The sequence below is a fragment of the Talpa occidentalis genome, unplaced genomic scaffold, assembly GCF_014898055.3.
Source record: "Talpa occidentalis isolate TD23 unplaced genomic scaffold, MPIMG_talOcc4v2.1 talOcc4.13, whole genome shotgun sequence".
Classification (NCBI taxonomy): Eukaryota; Metazoa; Chordata; class Mammalia; order Eulipotyphla; family Talpidae; genus Talpa; species Talpa occidentalis.
In genome coordinates, this window is record NW_023601322.1 from 60,912,017 (window position 1) to 60,935,435 (window position 23,419).

Below are 23,419 nucleotides of genomic sequence, written 5' to 3' on the forward strand. Positions count from 1 at the left end.
TCCAGCCCCGAAAGAATGTCATATTATATCAATTACTCAGAGCTTGATGACACAAACTCTGTCCCACAGGTTTCTCCACTTAGCATGTTGAGTGAAAACATACTGTGTCATCCTTTTCAACTATGCAAAATACACCAAGCTCGGAGAGCAGTGAATAGTTTCATAAAGTAGATGGGTGAGAACAAAAAGTCAACTCACCAAGATAAAATTAACAGAATGAATATGAATACTACACTATCTTCAGGCTCTAAACTCTGTGCTGAGGATGAAGACCTAAATATGTTCAGGTCCCTATCCATCTGACATTGTTAGGGGGAAAGGATGTCCTGAGCAAACTCCATACAGGCTTTGTGGACTCCACCCCCACTCCAGACCAAAGTCATCAGGACATTGGGAAAGACAAATCCCATCACCACCAAAGGGAAGGTTGCTGGAACCTGAGGGTGGAGTTAAGCAGCCAGGTTTGGTATAAAAACCGGACACTTAGGCCTTGGGGGGGCGCCCTTTTGGCTCTCTGCCAGCTCGCGGCTCTCGGCCAGCTCTGAGTGCCATTGGGTTTCCAGGTCGGCGGATCGGGTAGGATGCATTTAAGACTTTATTTCCCTATTTTCTCCCTGAATTGTACATTCCTTCATTTCCCCTTCCCTTGTAAATAAACCTTTTATTAACCTTTTGTGTGTGCCTGCAGTGGAGTATTAAGTCCCTTTAAGCGCACAGGTGGGGACCCACAGCCAGGCAACCCGTTTTATATAGGGGCTGCCCTGTAACAATATCACAGTCTAGAGGGGAGACCTTAAAATAAGCATGGGGCCTCCCTGGTGGCACGGGGTAAAGTCTCAGTGCTATCAAGCTATCGCCAGCCACTGCAGCCTGAGTTCAATCCCAGCCAGGGAGCTGACCATCATGGCACAGCAGACCTCTCCTGTCTCTCCTGCCGCTCCCCTCAGCAGTGTATTTCAGTAGATTTGCCTATTTGCTCCCTACCCTGACTCTGGTGACCCTCTCACCCCCTGTATCTCTGGCCTACACCCCACTTCTTGTATGCATCAATAAATAAAAATAAATCTTACAAAATAAATAAATAAGTATGTCTAAATCTGTTATGAATATGCTTGTTGGTTTAAAATAATGTCAGTTTTCAATCAACATTGAAAAACTAGTGAAGAGTTTGAAGCTGAATAATGATTCTCGTGTTTTAAGAAACACCCTTTCTGTTTTGTGGCTGATGGATTGGAAGGGATCAGCTTTGGGCATACTGAGGCCATTTGTGAGACTTACACAGTAGGCTGGTGATAAATGTAAAGGGTTTGAAAAGAGCAGTAGCAGCAGTCATAATAAAAAAAGTTTAAGATGGATATGAAAAGGTTTATAATAAAAAGACAGGGCATGTTTCCCAATTAGAAGTAAGGCTGAGAAGGAGGAGAACATAGGATTATCTCAAGTTTCTGACTTAGGCAACCAGGACAATTTTTGTGTTATATGTACTGAGGTAGGCAATTAGAACACAAGACCATGTTCTGAAATAAAAATGATGAATCCAGGTAGAGGTCTGATAAGTTGAGCGTTAAAAAATGGCACCTACTGAAGATGTCCTATAGATAAGTAAATTGTTTATTCTCAAAGAGATATAGACTACCCCTACAGATTTCAGAGTTCCTAACATAAGGGTTACACTGGCAGCAGTGGGAGCACATGAGATCCCTAAAAGCAGGATATCTACAAAGAGAAAAGGAATCAACTTCAGAATCTTTGAAGGCATCAACAGTCAGGAGAAATCAGGATAATAAGGCAAGTTATGGAAACAATCTGTTTTCTAGGACAGAGGAGTGGACTGGAAAAAAAAAATATATATATATAATGAAATAGTACTCAGCTATAAAAAAAAGATGAACTCTTGCTATTTGTGACAACATGGATGGAACTGGAGGGGTTAATGTTAAGCAAAATAAATCAGAAGGAAAAAGACAAATTCCGCATGGTTTTATTTATATATGGAATGAATAGAAACAAAACAAAGGGTCAGACAAAATCAAAACAACAACGAACCCTAGAAATATGACTGTGGAATTGAGGCCACATGAGTGGGTAGAGAGTAAGGTGGGTGGGGCACAATGGATGCTGGTGGAGGACTATGGGTACCTTGGTGGTGTGGTGACATGTACCTGAGGAGGTGTGATCCTAAGTCTCTGAATCACATACAGTGTTGTAAACCAATGCTGTCTCAATTAAAAAAAAATAAATTTTAAAAAATAAATCAAAATTATAAAACACACCAAAAACTGGGAGCTAAAAGAGTAGAAGTCAAGATAATCGTCACAGAAGAAATAGCATGTGACACTGTATTAATTGGGAACCAACCAAGAACCAGAATCTATTTTAATTCTTAGAACAGAGGGAATGTACCGCACAGAATTGATTCAACAGATGCTAGAGGGCCTAGAGTCACACAGGCAGTGGTGAGACAACTTGAAACTCATAACAGCATGAGGCTGCTACCATGTGAGAAAAACAAGAGAGACCGTGTAGCCAGACCCCGAGTCACCTGCCAAAGCTGAACCAGTGCAGACCTATGGCAGGGTATGGCAGCTCAGACATGGCGCAGGGACTTCCAGAGACTTCTCCTAAACAGCAAGGAAGAGGAGGCCACACTCTGGCTTCCCCCTTTCTCCACTTCCTATTTGGGGCCTAGGTCTTCTGAGAGCAGATGTCAGCTAGGTGAGAACCTGAGAAAAACCACCTGCAGGAGGCAGCATTGTGCCCCTTGCATTCCCCTAAAGAGCAGCAGAGCGGGGATGTAGGAAACGGGGTCTGAGGGCAAAGGGTCCCAAGACTAGGACAAGCCCAAGTCTGAAGGCAGGCTGTGGCAAATTTTCTAAGTGGGAAGAAACCTGATTTTTCGTGAAGACAAAGGTGTAAGCAGCAAAGATATCTCGTCATTCGCTCAGTGTGACTGGAGCTAGAACACATGTGGAGAAAAGACCATTGATGAGAATAGACATGTAAGCCCTCAGGTCACATCTTGAGGGCCTTGTGTGGCCAACTGAGGAGCCTGGATCCTATTTCATACGTGATCATACTAAATCAGAATGTCTTTGAAAGTTAATTCTGGCATCACTGTAGATGGTAGCATCGGGGAGAGAAAAAGATAGTTCAGAGCCCATTTGCAAAGAATGATGGAATAAAGGCCTAACTTGGTGGAGGGGTTTGTGAAGGCTCCTGAGTGGCCCCAGGATGACCACAGACTTAACGGAAACACATTCTGGTGACACAGTCTCTAGGCCAACATGGTTTGTAAGACCTCTTAGTCTTATCAGATAAAACTGAATTTTTTTTTTACTCAAAATTTTCTTTAGAAGTAGGGGAATAGAAAATGGAGGGAACACTGTCAGAAAAAAGAGGAGTCAAGAAAATGGGGATATTTAACTTGGAGAAAAGGAAAGGAGAGGGAAGACTGGCAGATTCTAAGCAATTGGCTCTCTAAAGTTTCTGACCCAAGGCCAGAAAAGATTCTAGTTAATAAGTCCTTCGGAACAGGACCCCCCACACACACAGAGAGAGAAATAGCAAATATGACAAACTGGAATCTATTCATTGCTTTATTCGTTGTTTTCAGGAGTTACATGCTTTAGGGTGGTTTGCTTATAACTGGATGGAATGAGTTACAGCCAGGGGGAAGGGAAGCGCTCCCCTCCTCCATCTCCACTCTCACTTCATCTTGCTGTCACACCAAATGTGAGAGGGCCTCCTGAAAGGCAGAAGGACAGATATAAAAATAAGAGATGTTTACACATATGTGATTAGCACGTTTCTAAAAACATCATTCTCACCATCCTACTTAGCCACTATTTTACTCTGAAGAAGCAAAGGCTCGGAGTAACTAAGTCCCATCCTGAATGGCAACTGGTAAAGTCACAACTGGAATACAGGTGTCTTTCATTCAAACATTCCCATTGAAGTGGAATTACTGCACTTTCCGTGAGATTCAGAACATGTGACTTTATGAGGCACAGTCAGTAACGGGGAAATACATCTTCACAAGTGAGGATGGGACGGGGCGGGACAGAGTGGGAAAGTGGGTGTTCAGGGAGACAAAGCTCTGCCCTTCAACAAATTCGCCCCATAAGCTGTAGTTACCAGCAGTTTCTTCACAGATTCAGAGGCCTCTGGTCCAAGCTCATTCACACACTTCCTCAGCCCTTCCACAAGGTGCTCAACAGAAATGCCCAGAGTTTTCAGAAGCTGTTTTAATGGATCCAGGAAAGGGAGCACGCTGTCCAGAGGTAAAGGTAAATTGTTGGCGGGAAGTGGTAACTTGGGGAAAAGGAACGCAGTAGCTGCAGAGCAAAAAAGAAAGCAAGTGAAACGGGCACATCTTGTTCCTGTGTGACCTCAACACCTTCCACTCAGCCCATTAATGGCAGTTTTCCAGTCCCACTCATCTTGATTTCTCATGAAAACTGCTGCCTCAGGTCCTTTGCACCTACTGGCATTACCCCCTGCCATCCCCCTATATCTCTTTTACTCACAGTATTTTATCCCTTCTCAAATGTAATTCTCAGAGAAAGACTGCCAGTTACCCTCTATATTTTTTTTTACAATTACCTAAAACATTAAAACTTTTTTTGCTTTCATCTGCTTTCTAGAATTCAGGCTTCATCAGAACAGGGAATCTGAATTTATTATTTTACCCCATGCCTAACACAGATTGGCAAGTAGCAAGGACTCAACAGATAGCAGTAGTTGATTTGTAGGGATGCACTCTGAGCACAGCTATATCCACAGCCCACGACTGGGAAGCCAAAGGGGAGATGCCACAATGAAGCGGCACTTGAGGATATGGATGGACCCAACCACAGCCCTGGACCCTGCTTCCAACCACAGTCCTGGACCCTGCTTCCAACCAATTCACCTCCAGGCTACAAACATAACTAAGCACTGACTACACCAGCTGGTGCAGCTATGGAGATGAATCAGACAAGGATACAATCAGAAAATTCAGCTTGTAGCAGACAATGAAGACCTGTGCATGCCACAGTACAACATGTTGTGCTACATCATGGACACAGCTGGGAAGGAACACAAAAGGATGACTAATCCAAGTGTGGAAAATGTGGCAGGCATCTTCCCAGAAAAGGTACTGCTGAAGCTGTGCCTGAGGCAACCATCAGGATCACAGGTAAAGAAGAGGAGAAGCATTGTAAAAAGGGAAAAAAAATTAACATAGACACTGAGATATTAACATGAAAGTACACACACAGGGGGACAACCCTTCTGTCCAGTGTCTGGAGGACAGAATTCCAGTGGCACATGCTAAGGAGTTCAGGCTGCAAAACTCAAGTGAGGTCAGACTTTTCAAAGTCTTGAATGCCATACTAAAGAGTTTGTTGTTTGTTTATTTTTCCCCTGAGGGCAGTGGGACACTAACCATGCTTTCATACTGGACAACTGCATTTTAATTTGGCTTTAGAAAGATCACGTAGGCAGCTCTCCTGCAGCCTGTGCCTGTGTAGATGTCGCTCTTCACCAACCTTCTCCCTTTCTAAAGCGGCAGAAGCAGCTCTCCTCCCAAGACTGCCCACCTGTGACCATGCAGGCCTCTCGTCTAACAAATCTGCCCCTTCGGGGAACACCTCCTTCCACCTGTTTGTGTGTGTGCAAGCATCCTTTACTTCCCTTCTCTTTTTATAATAAACATGCCCTTGTGAATACAAAAGAAAGATCACATAGATGAATCAAAAGGAAAGAATAGAGAATGAGAGAAAAACATATTATACATATTTTTACCAAAAACACTGGCACATTGTCAGGAAGGGGAAGTTTTTACCATATTTCTCTTGGTTCTTTTGGCAGGTCTAATAATTAAATTGATAAAAGACAGATTAATGGAATATAATACAGTTAATTTTGTCTGTGCAGGTCCCAATAAAGCAGTCAATACATATTTTAAACAAAGAAACAAAAAATTTGTGAAGAACTAACAAAACAAAAAAACTTTAGTCTTGAGTCTTAGTAGCAAGCAGCTAAGCACAGTGTTTACAATGCTTTCTCAGGCCTGACACCCCATCTCTGGAGCTGGATGTCCCTGCCCCGCCATGCTCAGGGAGGATACCTGTCACATGGAAAATTTAGTTTTCAGGATGGAGAGAAGCTTCAGAGGGTTTCACCTTACTGGCCAATTAGTTGAAATGCTCGATGTGCCACTTAGGCGTATTTGGGTAGAGGGCCAAACATCACAATACACAATATGCAAGAGAGCACACATGAAAGCACGCATCCTCCTGCCAGCAAAGACCTTGCCATATATAGTTCATTTTCCTTCGGAACTCCTTTTATTTCCCTTTCAAATCTTTCAAATGAGGCCTATACTTCTACCTTCTCTTTATCTTCTACCACATATATCCCCTCCAGAATCCTACCCCAGCAGGGGGATATTTATTTCCTTCCAACAAGTTTCTGCTGCCGACACTGACCACAGATACTTACCCCTGGACACTCAAGAATGACAAAACAGCTAAAAATGGTGAAGTCACAAATTTGTCCAAAAGTTCAAAAAAGTCACAAGTCAAACTGCCAATGTAGGTAGGTGTGGGCAACACCCAGCTTCTCCCAATTTTTAATTTAAGCACTTTGGTGAATGTCTTCCCTGCAAGTACTTACACATTCCTGGGAGGAAGACCCTCAAAGCTTTCCGTTGTTTGAAAAAGCAGTGACCACGATGATGTACTTTGTTAGATGTGCCCATATACATCTTGCTGATAGTTGCAATGACTCCCTCTCAAAAGAGTGGATCTGTCCCCATTTTTCTCTAAGAAGCCAGTTCTACATCCCACCTGGAAACTGAAATGTGCCCCTCAGTACGCCTAAGCTGTGTGCCTCCACTGAGGGGCCAGAAGCACCTTGAGAGCAACAGGAAGGTCTGATTGAAGTCTGAAAGTCAGAGGGAGGGAGGGAGGAGCCCAGGGGACTGTGGTGATGGTGCACAGGTGCGTTGGGGAAGGAAATTCCATGGGTACTGCAGCTGCAAGTGAGGGGGAGCAAACATTGTTTAAAAAAATGAACAATGATGTAAAATATATACAAATAAAAAAAAGTCTGAATGCCCCGATGCTTACCCAGTGTCCAACACACCACAGCCACATAGTAAATATCCACTGGCTTGGTGAACAGATAAATGTTGCTCTATCTCAGGAGAACCAATTTGGCAACCGGACTTATTAGAAATGATAACAAGAATAACTCCATCGAGTTTCAAGAGCATGAAAGAAAGAAGTTACAAAGTAAGATTTAGACTCAAAATTAAGGAAGACAGGAAACTATGGCGGCCAATATCTGGCAGGGAAATGTGCTTTGCTGCCCCTCCGTGGAAGGTGGTTAGCTTCTTGTTCGGCAGCACTGGCAGTAGTCTTTGCATTGGGTTGTGCTTGAAGGTCGGCAACAGGGAAGGGATCTGAAATCCCTTTCAACCTTATCATTCTGTGATGCTAAAACTTCCTACACCCTCGGCTTCCACTGGGAGCCGAGGCTTACTAGTTGTGTGTCTATTAACAGAAAAGTAGAGAAATATCATTCGTTCCAGGCTACTTACCAGAGTAACTGCAAATGCTGAGGGCCACCAGCAGGAAGACAGTTACCAGCTTCATGATAGGCTGCCTGTGATATTTACCTGGAGTTTAAAATTGAACTGGAAAGCCCAGGGAAGCCACAGAGCCAGCGGTTCCCTTGCTGTGCCCAGCGTGACAGCTGCTTTTGCACGAGCATGTATTTATACTCCAGCTGGGGAAGACCTGAGTTTTAGTCACCACCACTTGATGAGGCCCAGTGAAGAAGAATAGGAAGGTCATGTTTCCTCACTAAACAATCTGGAGGTTTTTCCGCTTTCCCTCATGTTCCCATGAGAAAAAAATTCTAACTTAAAGCATTCTCAAGGGCCTCTCACAAGCCCTTCCTGCACACAGCTGCCCGTGGAAGACAAAGAGCTCTAAGGGTCCTTCTCCTGGAATAACAATGAAAAGAAGGGAAGGTTTTCTATTGGGATTAAAGGAATGTGTGCTCTGTTGCTTTTCTCCAGCTTTCTATTCAAATTTCCAAGAAGCACATAACCTGAGAGAAATCCAACTGCAGAAGCGATCCTGGGGTACCAGTCACCCAGGCACAACAGACTCATCTTAATGTGCTTCTCTGCCCACCCTCTCCCCACACATCCCCACATCCCCCGTAGCAAGACCTCTTACCTTTCCTAGTCTCGCAGCTACCCTGAAATCTTCTGGGTGTGCCTTCCCTGTTCTTATAAAGAGTAAGATTTTAAATCAAAATGCTATCTCAAAGACCTAGAATTCGGGCCTCCCCCGGTGGCGCAGCAGTTGAGCGCTGGGCTGCAAAGCTGCACGCAGCCTCAGCAGTGCCGGTTCGATCTCTGGTCACCAGGCGAGGGTCCCACATGGTGTGCAGACCTCTCCTGCCGCCCGCTGCTCCCCTCAGCAGTGTATTTCGTCAGTCTACCTGCTCTGCTCCCCGCTCTGGCTCTGGTGAATTCTCTCACCCTCCCGCGCTTCTGACTGTACCCAGTGCTTGTATAAATAAATAAATAAATCTTAAAAAAAAAAAAAAAAGACCTAGAATTCAACATTTGCTAATTACGCAATCTTCAGTTGGCCTTTTGTTTTTTTACAGTACTGGTATTAGTATCGAGAATGATGACGTTAATAGGATGTTTCCTAAGATGCGTGACCCTGAAGGGAAATTTATTTTCAAGTCTCAGTCTGCATAAACAATTTGACTCAGCAGAATACAGACTGCAGAACCATTCTGCCAGCCCTGCCCCATGCAGTCATGCGAAAGAGACACGGTGCCAGTCTTGGCATAGTGTGCCAGGAGGCCGCCGTTCTATAGCCAGGACGCAGTCAGGGCCCTGACACCCTCTGATTTGTAAGCACAATTCCTGGAGCCCCTCAGGGTATCTGGTGCCCCGTGTGCCAGCAAAAGGGAAGACAAATTTGAAGGGGAGAAACAGGGCCCAGGGCTCAGATGGGTGCCAGACCAGGTGTGGGATTCCAGCCAAATGGCGCTGCTGGCTCCTGCCACCCCATCACTAAAGAGGGACCAGAACCTCTTGAGGAAGATACACCAGGGAATGGGCCCCTTAAGACACAAGGTCAGTTGGTGGGGAACCACTGGAGTGTGTGCTATTGTTATGTGGACTTGATAAAATTATGTAGACAGAGTATGTCGCTACAGCAACCCAAGATTAATACTTAATGTGTCACCTGTAACTCACTGTAATAAATGACTGTGTTGTGACTGCATGTCTTTATTTTTTCGCTACTTTATAAATTGCATGAAAGAGATCATCCATGACTGCCACGCATACTTGAGCATGCCACTTCTGCTTCCATCAGCATGGAGTCAGGGATGTTGATGGGCCAAACCCACAAAGGACCCAGACTGTGGTAAAGAGGAACTGAGCTGATTCCACCCTGTATTTTTATGACATGATCTCTTTCTGGCTACTGAACCAGCAGGGCCCTCATCTGTGCTTGTCATTTGTCATTTTGCTCTTAAATCCTTTCTCTGCATTCCTTCTTCTGCGCTCTGTAGTACAGGAAGTTAGGTTTTCCAAACTGTGGCTTCCAGGCTTCCTTACTAACTGTTTACAGTAAAGGTTGACCAGTGAAAGGCACTGGCAGAAGACTGGACAGGAGAGAAAGGGAGAAGCCGGGGTATTTTTCCTGCTCTCTACATCAGGAGACGTCTTGGGCAGTGACTCTTTTTCGAGGCTCCAGCTCCTTCCAGAAAGATCCTTCATCTGCGGTCCCCCCAAGGCGGGCAGACCCACCGCTGTTCCAGCTTCTAGTGGATGGCCCCATCTTTGGCCCGAGCTATTCACTCAGCCCTCCTGGCCAAGAAACAGGAACAGTTTCCTGAATTTCTTCATCTCAGCGTCGACTCCTATCTCCCCTGGTTCCTTTTACAAGGTGCATTCCTAGCACCCTGCAAATGATCCTCTAAGTTAAATTTTTCATATTTCATCAACTGGTGTGGTTTTGATTTTCTGGCCCAACTAATATAGCATCTTAAAATATTGTCGAGCTCTCAGTAAAAACAGATCTTTCCATTTTGAAATGCAGGTCTGTCTCCAACAAGTGCCAAATTCTAAGCTCACAAGGAAGAGAGCCAAGACTCACCCAAAAGAAATACAACCTTACATACAAGATGCTGCTTCCTTCCACCATCTGAAGATATCAAGTGGGCCTGCTAGTCCAGAGGGTGAGTTCTTTCCTGGGAAGCTCCTCAAACCCTGTGTCAACAGACAGCTGATGAGCCTACCTAGTCATCTGGCAGACGTGCAGTCCTGGCCAAAACCCAGTAGCAGAAACAGATGATTTACACTAAAGGCTGCAACCTGCTCCTCACAAATCAAACATTCACATATCTACACATATATGACAATAACATGTACCCGCACACACAAAATCACACACAGAATGATCAAGTCTACCGTTCTCACTCATTTGTTCAACTAATGTTTATTAAACATCTAGTATATGCCAGGCATGGTATCAAACAGATCAAACATCATCATGGTCTAGAGCAGTAAACAAGACTGGCCAATTTCTTGCCTTCATGGAGCTCCCCTAGTAGAATAAGCATACAACACATAACAAAGAACATAACTAGTGGTCAGTGCTAAGACGACGCAAATAGGGAGCAGGGATAAGAGAGAAGAGGCTTGGAGATACAATCACACTTAAAAGGAGACTTGGACTTGGATATTTCCTTGCATCCTGCATCCTAAGCTATTTATTGACTATATTTTTTTAATTCCATATTTTTGATACTTTGACATCTTGGGGTCTTGCTAATTCTGTAGGGAGCACCCCTCCCTGTGGCTAATCCCTAGAGACAGCTAACAAGTAACCTGGGATTGGACCTCTCATATGCAAACCATCCACTCCAGAGCCCACACTACCAACCCCTTCCTCGATGGACTCTCAACAGTCTGGGCCACTATGGCCCTGCACTGGTCACCCCAGGTACCAGACTAGAGACAACCCCTACCCCCCAGAATTCACTGAAATTACTCAAACTTGCCTGTCTTAAACCAGCTTACCCTGTCTCACCCATCACATTCCAAGAAACCACAATAAAGGCTCCAGCCCATCCACCCTCTGCCCCGACCCTTTTGCATAGCCTGTCTTTTTCTCTTGGGATATGTGAGTCTAACAAACTGCCTTCTCAATGACAGTCACCTCTTGATCTGCTGGCCTTAGTAATAATAAAAATTATATTTAAAAGCAGTCATCTAGCCTTTTTTTGTGCTTTTGTTATGCTAGTGATATTGTTTCTCTTTGCAGCATAACTAATTACTATCTTCTTTCTCAGCACTAATTTGTAAACATCTTGGGGGGCATGTCTTATACATGTTTGGGTCCTATCACAGAGCCCCACATACTTGATAATATTATTAAAAACACTAATTGGGGGCAGACACTACATTCTGCATATAGGGTCCATTTCATTTTCACAGAATCCCTGATGATAAAAGTTTTTAACTCATTTTATAAATGTGAAGTCTGGAGCTGGAAGCAATGAATGAACAGCCAACGTCACTTAGATAAAAAATAATAAAGCCAGAATTTGAGTCCTTTCTTCCCTGATTTCTATTTCTTTATCTTTAAAATAATTAATAGGGCCTCGAAACACTACATGATATGCACATCAAAGACATCTTTACAGACACATCACCCAAAGCAGTGATAGTGAAGGCAAAGATAAACAGCTGGGACTACATCAAATTAAAGAGCTTCTGCACAGCAAAAGAGACAATAACAAAAACAAAGAGAAACCCCACCAACTGGGAGATCATTTTTGCACCCAACACTAATGATAAAGGACTGATCACAAAAATCTGCAAAGAGCTGATGAGACTCAACAAAAACAAAGAAAATAATCCAGTCAAAAAATGGGCAGAAGAGCTAAAAAGAAACTTCTCTGAAGAGGAAATGCAAATGGCCAACAGGCATATGAAAAAATGTTCAACATCACTTGTAATCAGGGAAATGCAAATCAAAACTACCATGAGATACCATCTTACACCAGTGAGAATGGCACATATTAAAAAAACTAGCAACAACAGATGTTGGCGAGGTTGTGGAGAAAAAGGAACTCTCCTGCACTGTTGGCGGGAGTGCAAACTGATCCAACCACTATGGATTGCTGTGTGGAGATTTCTGGACCTACTAAACATAGAGCTTCCATAGGATCCAGCAATTCCACTCCTAGGTATTTACCCAAAGGACACAGAAACATCAATTCCAAAGAACACCTGCACCCCTATGTTTATAGCAGCACTGTTTACAATAGCTAAGCTTTGGAAACAACCCAAATGCCCAAAAATAGATGACTGGATCAAGAAGATGTGGTACATATACACCATGGAATATTACTCAGCGTTCAAAAAAGATAAACACATGCAATTTGCAGCAACATGGATGGCGCTGGAAGGGATCATGCTCAGCGAAATAAGCCAGAAAGAAAAAGAAAAATACCGGATGGTCTCACTCATAGCAGGAATCTAGAAAACTTAAATAAGGGACCAGGAAAATGAATATAAGAAAGTGAAAATCAAAATCAACAAAAAACTATGAACCAGAGACACTTTTGGGGGTGGGGGGCGGGAGGGGAAGGATTGGGGTCAGAATGGGGCGTTTGCAATTGTATGGGGGAATATAAAAATAAAATTTAATATTAAAAAAAAAAAGCAATTGTTTCTAAATTGATTCTGAATGTGCTTTTCGAATTTTTTTGTGTGAAGATTAAATTTATAATCAGGAACGGAAATTCATTTAGTCATTCAAGTATTTATTGTGCACGTCTGGCAGATCCAGCTCTGTGAATTCTAGGGATACAGCAGCACAATAAGCATGACTCTCATCTCATTTAGAAGCAATATGGATTTTTTCTTTCTCTATAAGAGGAATGACAATTATAAACCAACCAACTGAATGTAGATGCAAAACTGATGAGGAAAAGAAAAGAAGCACTCTGAGACTTCACCTAACACTCTGCCTTCAATACTGAAAAGGACAGAGGCGCTGCAAGTCACATTAGACACATCAAGCTGAAGTCTGTTATTTTCTCTCTTCCACGTGCTGCAACCTGAATGGTCAAAAGTGGCCTAAACTTCAGTCTATAGAAGAGGAAGTCTTAAAATGTGTCTTTACAAACACAAGCCAATAGGATATAATCAAACATCACAGTTCGTTATGTCAACCTGATAAGGCCTGGAGAAAAGCAAAATCCAATCTCTGTCTCGCTGCCTTCCATATTGATCAAATCCTATTTAATGAAAATCAGTCCTTTGCCATTTGAGGCTAACTCTAGCTACTGCAGGGAATGTGGCCTGGGGGAATAAAACACAGGAAATGGCCTGTAAACCATGAACAAAAGGAAGCAAAATCCAGAGAGTATCAGAAGAGAAGATAAATGATAGGTCTAGGCTTGATTTCTAGATGGAGACTTCATGAATTCTACTGATTCTGGAATTCAAAGATTTGGGTAATCAGAGAAGATCTGGTCATAAGTGTCTATAAAGCAGATTAATATAGAGTGTGGCAGAAAGGCCTGCCAGTAACGAGGACTCTGGGTCCAGATGGCCACATACCATCAATGCAAGGCGCCGCCTGCATTCACAGCTAACGTCACTATCTTTTTAGGGGACCAGATGCTGTACGTTACTTCCACAAGAATGTCAAGCCCTCACAGAGAACTGCTCCTCTGTGTCTGGCAGGCAGCCTCCACACCAAGGTCCTATCCTAAGTCCTGCCTTTTAATTGCTCTTTGTAAGGGAATGACTTCACCATGGTATTCTGGAAATCGCACAAGGATCCACACAGGCAAAGGGCTGAACGTAGCTTACTGAGTCTTAGGAACACTTCCTAAGGGGATAGGAGGTATGTAAGAGCAGCCACAGGCGATCTCCCCCTCACCTTCCTATCTCACCTGGGAGGCTGTCCTCTCTCATTTCCTCCCAGGTTCTACGAGAGTGGAGTTTTCTGTCCTCCCTCCTTCAACAGAGCTGCAGAATATAAAGCCCAAATCTCCCAGCGACAGTCTAGAATCGGCCCCTCAACAACAGGGTACCCTAAAACCCACGGTATAGTCACTCAGCCCCTTCTGTTTCAGTGGTACATCTTTGACATGTAGCACAAAGATGAGAGTGAACTGGCCCTTGAGGTTATTCTTTTCTTTACCATCTAGGCAAGTAATAAACTGTCCAAATCTAAAAGTGGCTCAATTTATCTTCAGTAGTTCTACCAGTGAAGGCCTTGGCCTTGCCTTGTCTTGTATGTGTGTGCCTGACACTCTTCCAAGAAACAGCCAAACTGCACGTTCACAGGCGTGGTACAAAGAAAACCATTAACAGTTCACTGTGCACTTTGCCAAGTTGTAGGTCTTCACTTAGTGCCTCAGGTGTAACTCACTTCCCCATTTCCATCTGTTTACACTATGACTGTTGAGCAGCAGGACAGGGTGGGGGACACCCTTCTGTTAAGTCACTGGGCACTTGGCAAGCCTCAAGCCAATGGGCCAAGTGAATGAAGTTTGCTCACAAATTCCTTACCTTCTCCACATCATGATTCACCAGAGACAAAGTGGGGAGCAGAACAGGCAGATTGACTGAAATACACTGCTGAGGGAGTAGCGGCGAAACAGGAGAGGTCTGCTGTGCCATGTGGGTCACCTCCCTGGCTGGGGATCGAACTTGTGCTGCAGTGGCTGAGGATAGCTTCATAGTGCTGATGCTTAACCCTTGTACCACCAGGGAGGCCCCGAGATGGCTCTTTTGTTCCTTGAATACTCTTACTCTTACTTAGTGATTAAGATCTCGGGCATTCTGATTAACCACCTGGATTAAATTATATCTGACACACCTCCAACTCTAGTAGTCCCCATCTGTACATTTCATTTTTTCAGGGTGTAATAATAAGTGTAAGTAAGTCATGAAAAACCAAGAGAAACTGCAAAATTTGAAGTTAAACAAAAATCGCTTTTAAAATGTTTCACAAGTACCCTCTTGTGGCCATTCAGAGATTCCGCCGTAGTTTCTAGGACATAAAACAAAAGCAAAACAACTGAACAGACAGTAAGTTAGTAAATATCGTCTTCATGCCAGGCCCTGTGCTAGATGGAGAGAAAAAATAAATTGCAAAGTTAAAGAGCTGGGGGTGCAAGAGAGGGGTATTAACTGTTTGTGCTTTTTGTTTCACTTATCAGATGATAAACCAGGTAAAAGAAACATTATCTCAAAGTAGTAGGTGTGAAAATTATTATACTGACAAAAATTATGCCAGGCATCAACCACAGATCCAGGAAGTTCAAAGAAAACCAAGCAAGACAAACGCAGGGGCGGGGGCGGGAGAAAATATCTGGGCTCCACTTTCAAATTACAGAAAACCAAAATAAGGAAAAATAGCCTAAAAGAAGTTGGAGGAAAAAAAAACACCTCACTTAAAAAGGAACAAAGATAAGAATAACATCTGATTTGATGTCTCCTCAGAAAGCACACACACAAGAAGAGACTGGATTGAAACATTAAAGTGTTGGAAGGGGAAAAAATCCACCAGCCTAGTATTCTGGACTATGAAGGAAAACACTCTCAAACAAAAATTAAGAGAATGTGTTGCCAATACACCCACCTTTCAAGAAATGCTAAAAAGCCCTTTAGAGTGAAAGAAAATAACATAGATCAGAAACTCATCTACATAAATTACGTTCAAGAAGATGAAAATAAAGGTATAATAAAAACTTTTATTATTTTTATTCTTAATTATCTATCGAATAACAGTTTATTCAAAACGATAATCACAGCAATGTATTGGGCTATGTATGACACTGGGAAGGCGAAGACATTCAGGCAGGGAGAAAAGTTTTTCTGCTTTTTGTTTCACTTATCAGATGATATACTGGAGGCATTAAACTGTCCTCACAGTTTCAGTTACTTAAAAAAATCAAAAAGAGGAAAACAAAATAGAAGTAGGTCGCAATACCAACAATGCGAGGCGGAAGTTATTCTATCAGTCCCACTGTTGGTGGGAAAGTAAAACTGTGCAGTCACTCTGGAAAACTCTATGGAGCTTCCTCAAAAAGTTAAAAATAGAAATACCCTATGATATTGCACATACCATAGCTATTCCACTTCTGGATATTTATTAGAAGAAAATGAAACACCAACTCAAAAAGACATCTGTAGCTGCATGATCATCATAGCATCATTCACAGTAGTCAAGACATGGAAACATCTTAAGTGCCCATCAAGACATGAAGGGATAAGGAAAATATGGGGTGTGTGTACGCTTTCTAGTTCTCTTCTGTGTTTGGTGCCTCCTAATTCTAATCCTCTCAAATCACCACCAAAGCAATATTCCCAAAATATAACTTTGAATACGTCTCTCTCCCTCTTAAATACCTTCAATATATGTTCCTTTATACTTAAAGTGAAGTCCCAAAGTTTTAATCTCGCAATGAAGCAATATCTGGTGTGTGGGATTTTGTTGTTCTCCTTATTCTCTTATTACATGCACTTTTTTAGGCATCACAATTTAGGACAAAATATGTCTCATTCATTTTCACATTCTCCCAACAGACAGTAAATACTCAACTGACGGTAGCTATGTGAAAATCTTTTGTATAAACTTGAGGGCTTTTCCACTGTTCTGAGCTACCTCTAACACACTCTGAATGGCAAGTCTGCATTTCAACACAGTACAAAAGCCAGAAAGCAAATTTCCCTTTGTAACAGGAGCCTACTAATTTAAAGCACTAATAATAACAGCTTGAAAAAGTACAGGTACAAAGGGGCGGAGCAACATGGCGGCGAGGAGACGCTGCGAGTAAGATCTCCCATGAAAAAAAGTTAATAGGGAGGGTAAGTGGCAGGTCCCAGTGAGAACCGGGACACGGAAGATAAACGGGTGACGCCAGCGAACTGCCCGAAGAAGAAAGTGGCCATAAAAGAGGACCAGAAGGGAGGGAAGCGCAGAACCCTGCTCCCCTCCCCCGCCCACAGAGGCGGCACTCTCCGACCGGCAGAGAGGAGGAAACAACAAACCAAAACGGCCAACAAGAAAAACGGACACAGCAAGCGGGACTGTGAGTGGAAAGGAACTATTGCAGCCACCACACCCCGTGAACGGGAGCTGTGGAGAACCCTGCAGGAATCCCCGCGGAGGTGAGCTCCAGGCGCCATTAAAGAGAGACCGCGCCCCCCAGGAGGAGGCCAGGACCAGCACACAGCCCCAGGCCGCTCGGTAAGCTTGTGCGGAAAAGCGGCAAGCTGGAAAAGCAGACGCGGATCTGGATCGGGATTGCGCGGAAAAGCGGTGCGAATCGGAATCGGATCGCGCGGAAAAGCAGTGCGATTGAAAAGCAAACACGGATCCAGATCGCAGCTGCCCAGGTCCCGCGCCTGCGACCTAGGCTTGCGGGGAGACGCACGGAGGCCCTCACTGAGTGAGCAGGAACCAGGCGCCCAGGCACGGGAGCGGGATTCAAAAGGCGCCATTCCCGCGCCACTGAACTGGGCTACAGCCCGCGTCCTGGAACTGAGGGCTTTGGAACTGACACCCGGGGCACGAAATTAGGGGCGTGGGTTCCCCACGACGGTGGGGCACAAGGCAAGTACAGCACCCCAAAGCCGTTGAGGTTTACCCTACCATTCCCGCTCTGTTCCTGACCCACAGGGTGGAAATCAGCTCCCCAAGGGCTCTAGGAGAGATCTCTGGCACCACCTAGCGACTTGAAACCAGCAGAGGCTCCTGGAGGAGCCAGTGGCCAGCTGGGGAGTTAGCCCACGCCGGCCCCTTCCGACCAGTAGTCTGAGCCCACAGGGGAGCGAGCACCCACAGCCGGGGTAGACCAGGCGCGCAGAAGATTGTGCCTGAGACTGGACGCGCAGGGAGGGTGTCCCACATCACCATTTTAGAACAGGGAAGTTTCTTCAGTAAAGACTACCTGCAGAAGGCTTCCTCAGGAGCCAGAGGTGAGCGGGGGAAGTTCGCCCACGCCAGACCCCCTCTGGCCTACAGTCCAAGCCCAGAGGGGGAGCAGGAACCCACCGCCGGGGCAGACCAGGCGCACAGGGGAGTGTGTCCCCACATCGGCATTTTAGAACAGGGACCTTTCTCCAGTAAAGACTGCTTGAAAACTGACAGATGGCTCCTGGAGGAACCAGAGGGGAGCAGAGAAGCTCACCCAAGATGCCGGCCAGTCCCAACAACACAGTGTCGCAACGCATACGGCAATTAGAAAACAGACAGTAGGGAGTAGAAGAACCACACGCAACCTAGCAACTCCCCAGGGAAAAGCACACCACAAAAAGAAAACCAGCCCCCAGATGCAACGACAGTAACTTGGAAGAACTTCTGAGCCTTCCAGAAAGAGAATTTAAAATTGCCGTGATTAAAAAACTGACAGAAGTCATAAAGGAAAACATGATAAGGGAAAAATAATCAACGATCAGAAGAATGAAATTGAGTCCCTAAAGAGGGAAAACAATGGTCAGAAGAATGAAATTGAGTCCCTAAAGAGGGAAGTAAAGAAATGCAGGAGATCAAAGAATCAAAGGAGGAACTAAAGAATTCTGGGAAAAACAATGAAAGCAGAATAGATGAAATGGAAGAACGAATAAGTACTCTTGAAGACACAGAAATAAAAAGAACCAAAACAGAAAAGGAAAGAGAAGTACGAAGGAAAAAGAACGAAGAAAGACTTCGGGAACTATCTGACTCCATGAGGAAAGGAAATATAAGTTTATAGGAATACCAGAAGGAGAGGAGAGAGATGTAGGAACAGAGAAATATTCAAAGAGATAATTGAAGAGAACTTCCCAAATGTGAAGAAGGAGCTGAAAATTGATATACAAGAAGCAAGAAGAACACCAAACTTCCACGACGAAAGAAAAATACAGCAAGACACATAATAGTAAAGCTCCCAAGAATCCAGGACAAGGAAAAAATTAATGAAGCTGGCAAGAGGGAAGAAACATATAACATTCAAAGGAAAGCCAATCAGGCTGACATCAGACTTCTCTGAAGAAACACTACGGGCAAGGAGAGAGTGGAGGAAATAGTCAACAGACTCCAAGAAAACAGATGCCAACCAAGAATACTCTATCCCGCAAAGCTCTCCTTCCTTTTGAAGAAAGAATATGGACCTTCCCAGACAAACAGAAACTCCGGAATTTCATTACAACTAAACCCCCACTCCAAAAATACTACAAGGAGTCCTAAAGCCAGAACCTCAGAGGGACGAATAACATGAAAGAAGGCCAAAAAAAAAAGTTATTAAAAGAATAAATAAATAAAATCAAAGGAAAGACAACACAATGGCAAATACAGATGCTAACATATCAATATTAACTCTAATGTAAATGGACTAAACTCTTCAATAAAAAGACACAGAGCTGCAGCCTGGATTAAGAAACAAAACCCACCTTTTGCTGTCTCCAGGAAACACATTTAGCTACAAAAGATAAAAATAGGCTCAAAGTTAAAGGATGGAACACAATCCTACAAGCAAATGGACCAAAAAAGAAAGCAGGAACAGCTATACTTATATCAGATAAAACAGATTTCAAACTCAAAAGATAAAAAGAGACCCCAATGGTCACTACATTATGATCAAGGGACAATACTTCAAGAAAAATAACACTCATTAACATATACTCACCAAACGAAGGAGCACCAAAATATATCAGACAACTGTTGTCCTCTCTGAAAACAGACATCAGAGAAACACATACGTAGTGGGAGACTTCAACACACCACTATCAACAATGGATAGATCAACAAGACAAAAAATAAGTAAAGAAACCAAAGCTCTAAATAAGGACCTAGAGCAATGGGCTAACAGACATCTATAGAACACTAACCCCAAAAAACGGAGTACACATTTTTCTCAAGCACACACGGATCATTCTCCAGGATCGATCACATACTGGGGCACAAGACAAACATCAACAGATACACCAAGATTGAAATCATATCAACCATCTTTTCTGACCATGAAGGCATCAAACTAGAAATAAACCATAAAAAGAAGGCAAGGAACTTTCCTACCTCATGGAGATTAAAAACCACACTACTGGAAGACCACTGGACTAATGAGGAGATCAAAGAAATTAAAAAAATTCTTTGAATTGAACGACAAGGAGGACACTAATATCCTAAATGTATGGGATGCAGCAAAAAGCAGTAATAAGAGGAAAATATATAGCAATAGAAGCTCACATCAGAAACAAGAAAGAACTCAAAGAAACAACCTAATCTCGAAGCTCAAAGATCTAGAAAAAGAACAACAAAAAAAACCCAAAACCAGTAGAAGAAAAGAAATAATAAAAACCAAAGCAGAAATAAATGAAATTGAAACTAAAAAAAACAATCCAAAAGATCAATAAACCAAGAGCTGGTTCTTTGAAAAAATCAATAAAATAGACAAACCCCTAGCCAGGCTCACAAAGGAAAAAAGGGAGAAAGCACAAATAAACAGGATCATCAATGAAAGAGGAGAAATCACAACGGACACAGCAGAAATCAAAAGAATAATCAGTAACTACTATGAACAGTTATATGGAAACAAGTTCAACAATCTAGAGGAGATGGACAAATTCCTACAACTCTACAATCACCCAAAGCTAGATAAAGAAAAATAGAACACCTAAACAGACCAATTACAAGCAGCGAAATTGAAATGGTAATCAAAAACTCCCCAAAAACAAAAGCCCAGGACCTGATGGATTTACAAATGAATTCTACCAAACATTCAGAGACGAATTAGTGCCTATCCTTCACAAACTCTTCCAAAAATTGAGAAGGAAGGGACAATACCAAACACGTTCTATGAAGCCAACATTACACTAATACCAAAAACCGAACAAGGCAAACAAAAAAGAAAAACTACAGGCCAATCTCCCTAATGAACACTGATGCAAAATCCTCAATAAAATTTTAGCTATCAGAATCCAACAATGTATCCATAAGATAATTCACCACGACCAAGTAGGATTCATTCCAGGGACACAAGGATGGTTTAAAATCCGAAAATCAATCAACGTTATCCAACACATCAACAAAAAGAAATATAAAAACCATATGATAATATCAATAGATGCTGAGAAAGCTTTCGACAAAGTGCAACACCCATTCATGATAAAAGCCCTTGAAATTCTTGGGATACAAGGAACATACCTCAACATCATAAAGGCCATCTATGACAAGCCAACAGCCAGTATCATTCTCAATGGTGAAAAGCTGAAAGCAACCATTAAGATCTGGAACAAGACAAGGATGTCCACTCTCACCACTGCTTTTCAATATAATACTGGAAGTCCTAGCCAGAGCAATAAGACAAGAGAAAGACATCCAAGGAATCCAAATAGGAAAGAGAAGTCAAACTATCACTATTTGCAGATGATATGATAATATACATAGAGAACCCCAAAAACTCCACAGAAAAACTAATTCAACTCATCAATCAGTTCAGTAAAGTGGCAGGATACAAAATCAACACGCAAAAGTCAGTAGCCTTCCTATACACAAACAAATAAATCTGAAGAAGAAGAAATTAAAAAAAAACATCCCTTTTTTATTGAAAAACAAAAAAAAAATCAAATATTTGGGAATAAATCTAACAAAAGAGGTAAAGACCTATATACAAAGAAAACTATAAACACTGTTAAAGAATAGAAGAAGACACAAAGAAATGGAAAGACATCCCCTGCTCATGGATTGGGAAGAATAAACATTATTAAAATGGCCATCCTTCCAAAAGCAATATACAGATTCAATGCTATTCCAATCAAAATTCAATGTCATTCTTCAAAGAAATAGAACAATTATTGATGAAATTCATATGGAATCACAAAAACCCCGAATAGCCAAAGCTCTCCTGAAAAAAAAGAAGGGAATGGAGGCATCACACTCCCAGACTTCAAACTATACTACAAAGCCATAATCATCAAAACTGCATGGTATTGGAACAAGAACAGACATACAGACCAATGAATCGATAGAAAATCCAGAAATAAACCCACAGATTATGGTCACTAATCTTTGACAAGGAGCAAAGACTATGCATTGGAGCAAAGAAAGTTGTTCAATAAATGGTGCTGGGAAAACTGGGGTTGCTACATGCAAAAGAATGAAGCTTGACCACTACCTCACACCATACACAAAAATCAACTCAAAATGGATTAAAGAACTAGACATAAGACCTGAAACCATAAAATATAAAGAAGGAAATATAGGCGAAACACTACGTGATTTGCACATCAAAGACATCTTTACAGACACATCACCCAAAGCAGTGATAGTGAAGGCAAAGATAAACAGCTGGGACTACATCAAATTAAAGAGCTTCTGCACAGCAAAGAGACAATAACAAAAACAAGAGAAAACCCCACCAACTGGGAGAACATTTTTGCACCAAACACTAATGATAAAGGACTGATCACAAAAATCTGCAAAGAGCTGATGAGACTCAACAACAACAAGAAAATAATCCAGTCAAAAATGGGCAGAAGAGCTAAAAAGAAACTTCTCTGAAGAGGAAATGCAAATGGCCAACAGGCATATGAAAAAATGTTCAACATCACTTGTAATCAGGGAAATGCAAATCAAAACTACAATGAGATACCATCAACACCAGTGAGAATGGCACATATTAAAAAAAACTAGCAACAACAAATGTTGGCGAGGGTGTGGAGAAAAAGGAACTCTCCTGCACTGTGGTGGGAGTGCAAACTGGTCCAACCACTATGGAGAGCTGTGGGAGATTCTGGACCTACTAAACATAGAGCTTCCATATGATCCAGCAATTCCACTCCTAGGTATTTACCCAAAGGACACAGAAACATCAATTCCAAAAGAACACCTGCACCCCTATGTTTATAGCAGCACTGTTTACAATAGCTAAGCTTTGGAAACAGCCCAAATGCCCAAAAATAGATGACTGGATCAAGAAGATGTGGTACATATATACCATGGAATATTACTCAGCATTCAAAAAAAGATAAACACATGCAATTTGCAGCACATGGATGGCGCTGGAGGGATCATGCTCAGCGAAATAAGCCAAAAAGAAAAAGAAAAATACCGGATGGTCTCACTCATAGCAGGAATCTAGAAAACTTAAATAAGGGACCAGGAAAATGAATAACTATAAGAAAGTGAAAATCAAATCAACAAAAAAAACAACTATGAACCAGAGACACTTTTTGGGGGCGGGGGCGGGAGGGGAGGGATTGGTTCAGAATGGGGGGCTGCAATTGTATGGGGAATATAAAAATAAAATTTATTATTTAAAAAAAAAAAAAAGAAAAAAAAGTACAGGTACATAACTACCATATTTCTCCAAAACACACACT

At 42.6% G+C, this 23,419-nt stretch overlaps 1 protein-coding gene across 1 annotated transcript; it reads right to left on the reverse strand.

Annotated features, from left to right (window-relative positions):
• Positions 1–3,585: 3,585 nt before the first annotated feature.
• SCGB3A2 (secretoglobin family 3A member 2) lies at positions 3,586–7,735 on the reverse strand. Its single transcript, XM_037508214.2, has 3 exons — positions 7,586–7,735; positions 4,135–4,334; positions 3,586–3,745 (listed from the first exon to the last, which is right to left on the reverse strand). The coding sequence occupies exons 1-3, from the start codon at positions 7,638–7,640 to the stop codon at positions 3,722–3,724; spliced, it is 279 nt and encodes a 92-aa protein (XP_037364111.1). The 5' UTR covers positions 7,641–7,735; the 3' UTR covers positions 3,586–3,721.
• Positions 7,736–23,419: the final 15,684 nt, after the last annotated feature.

Excerpts from the sequence above, each read along its gene's own strand:
- SCGB3A2 (XM_037508214.2), bottom strand. The coding sequence starts at position 7,640 with ATGAAGCTGGTAACTGTCTTCCTGCTGGTGGCCCTCAGCATTTGCAGT. Across the intron at positions 4,335-7,585 it reads CAGCATTTGCAGTTACTCTG|CTACTGCGTTCCTTTTCCCC; the intron begins GTAAGTAGCCTG and ends TTTGCTCTGCAG. Across the intron at positions 3,746-4,134 it reads AATCTGTGAAGAAACTGCTG|GAGGCCCTCTCACATTTGGT; the intron begins GTAACTACAGCT and ends TCTGCCTTTCAG.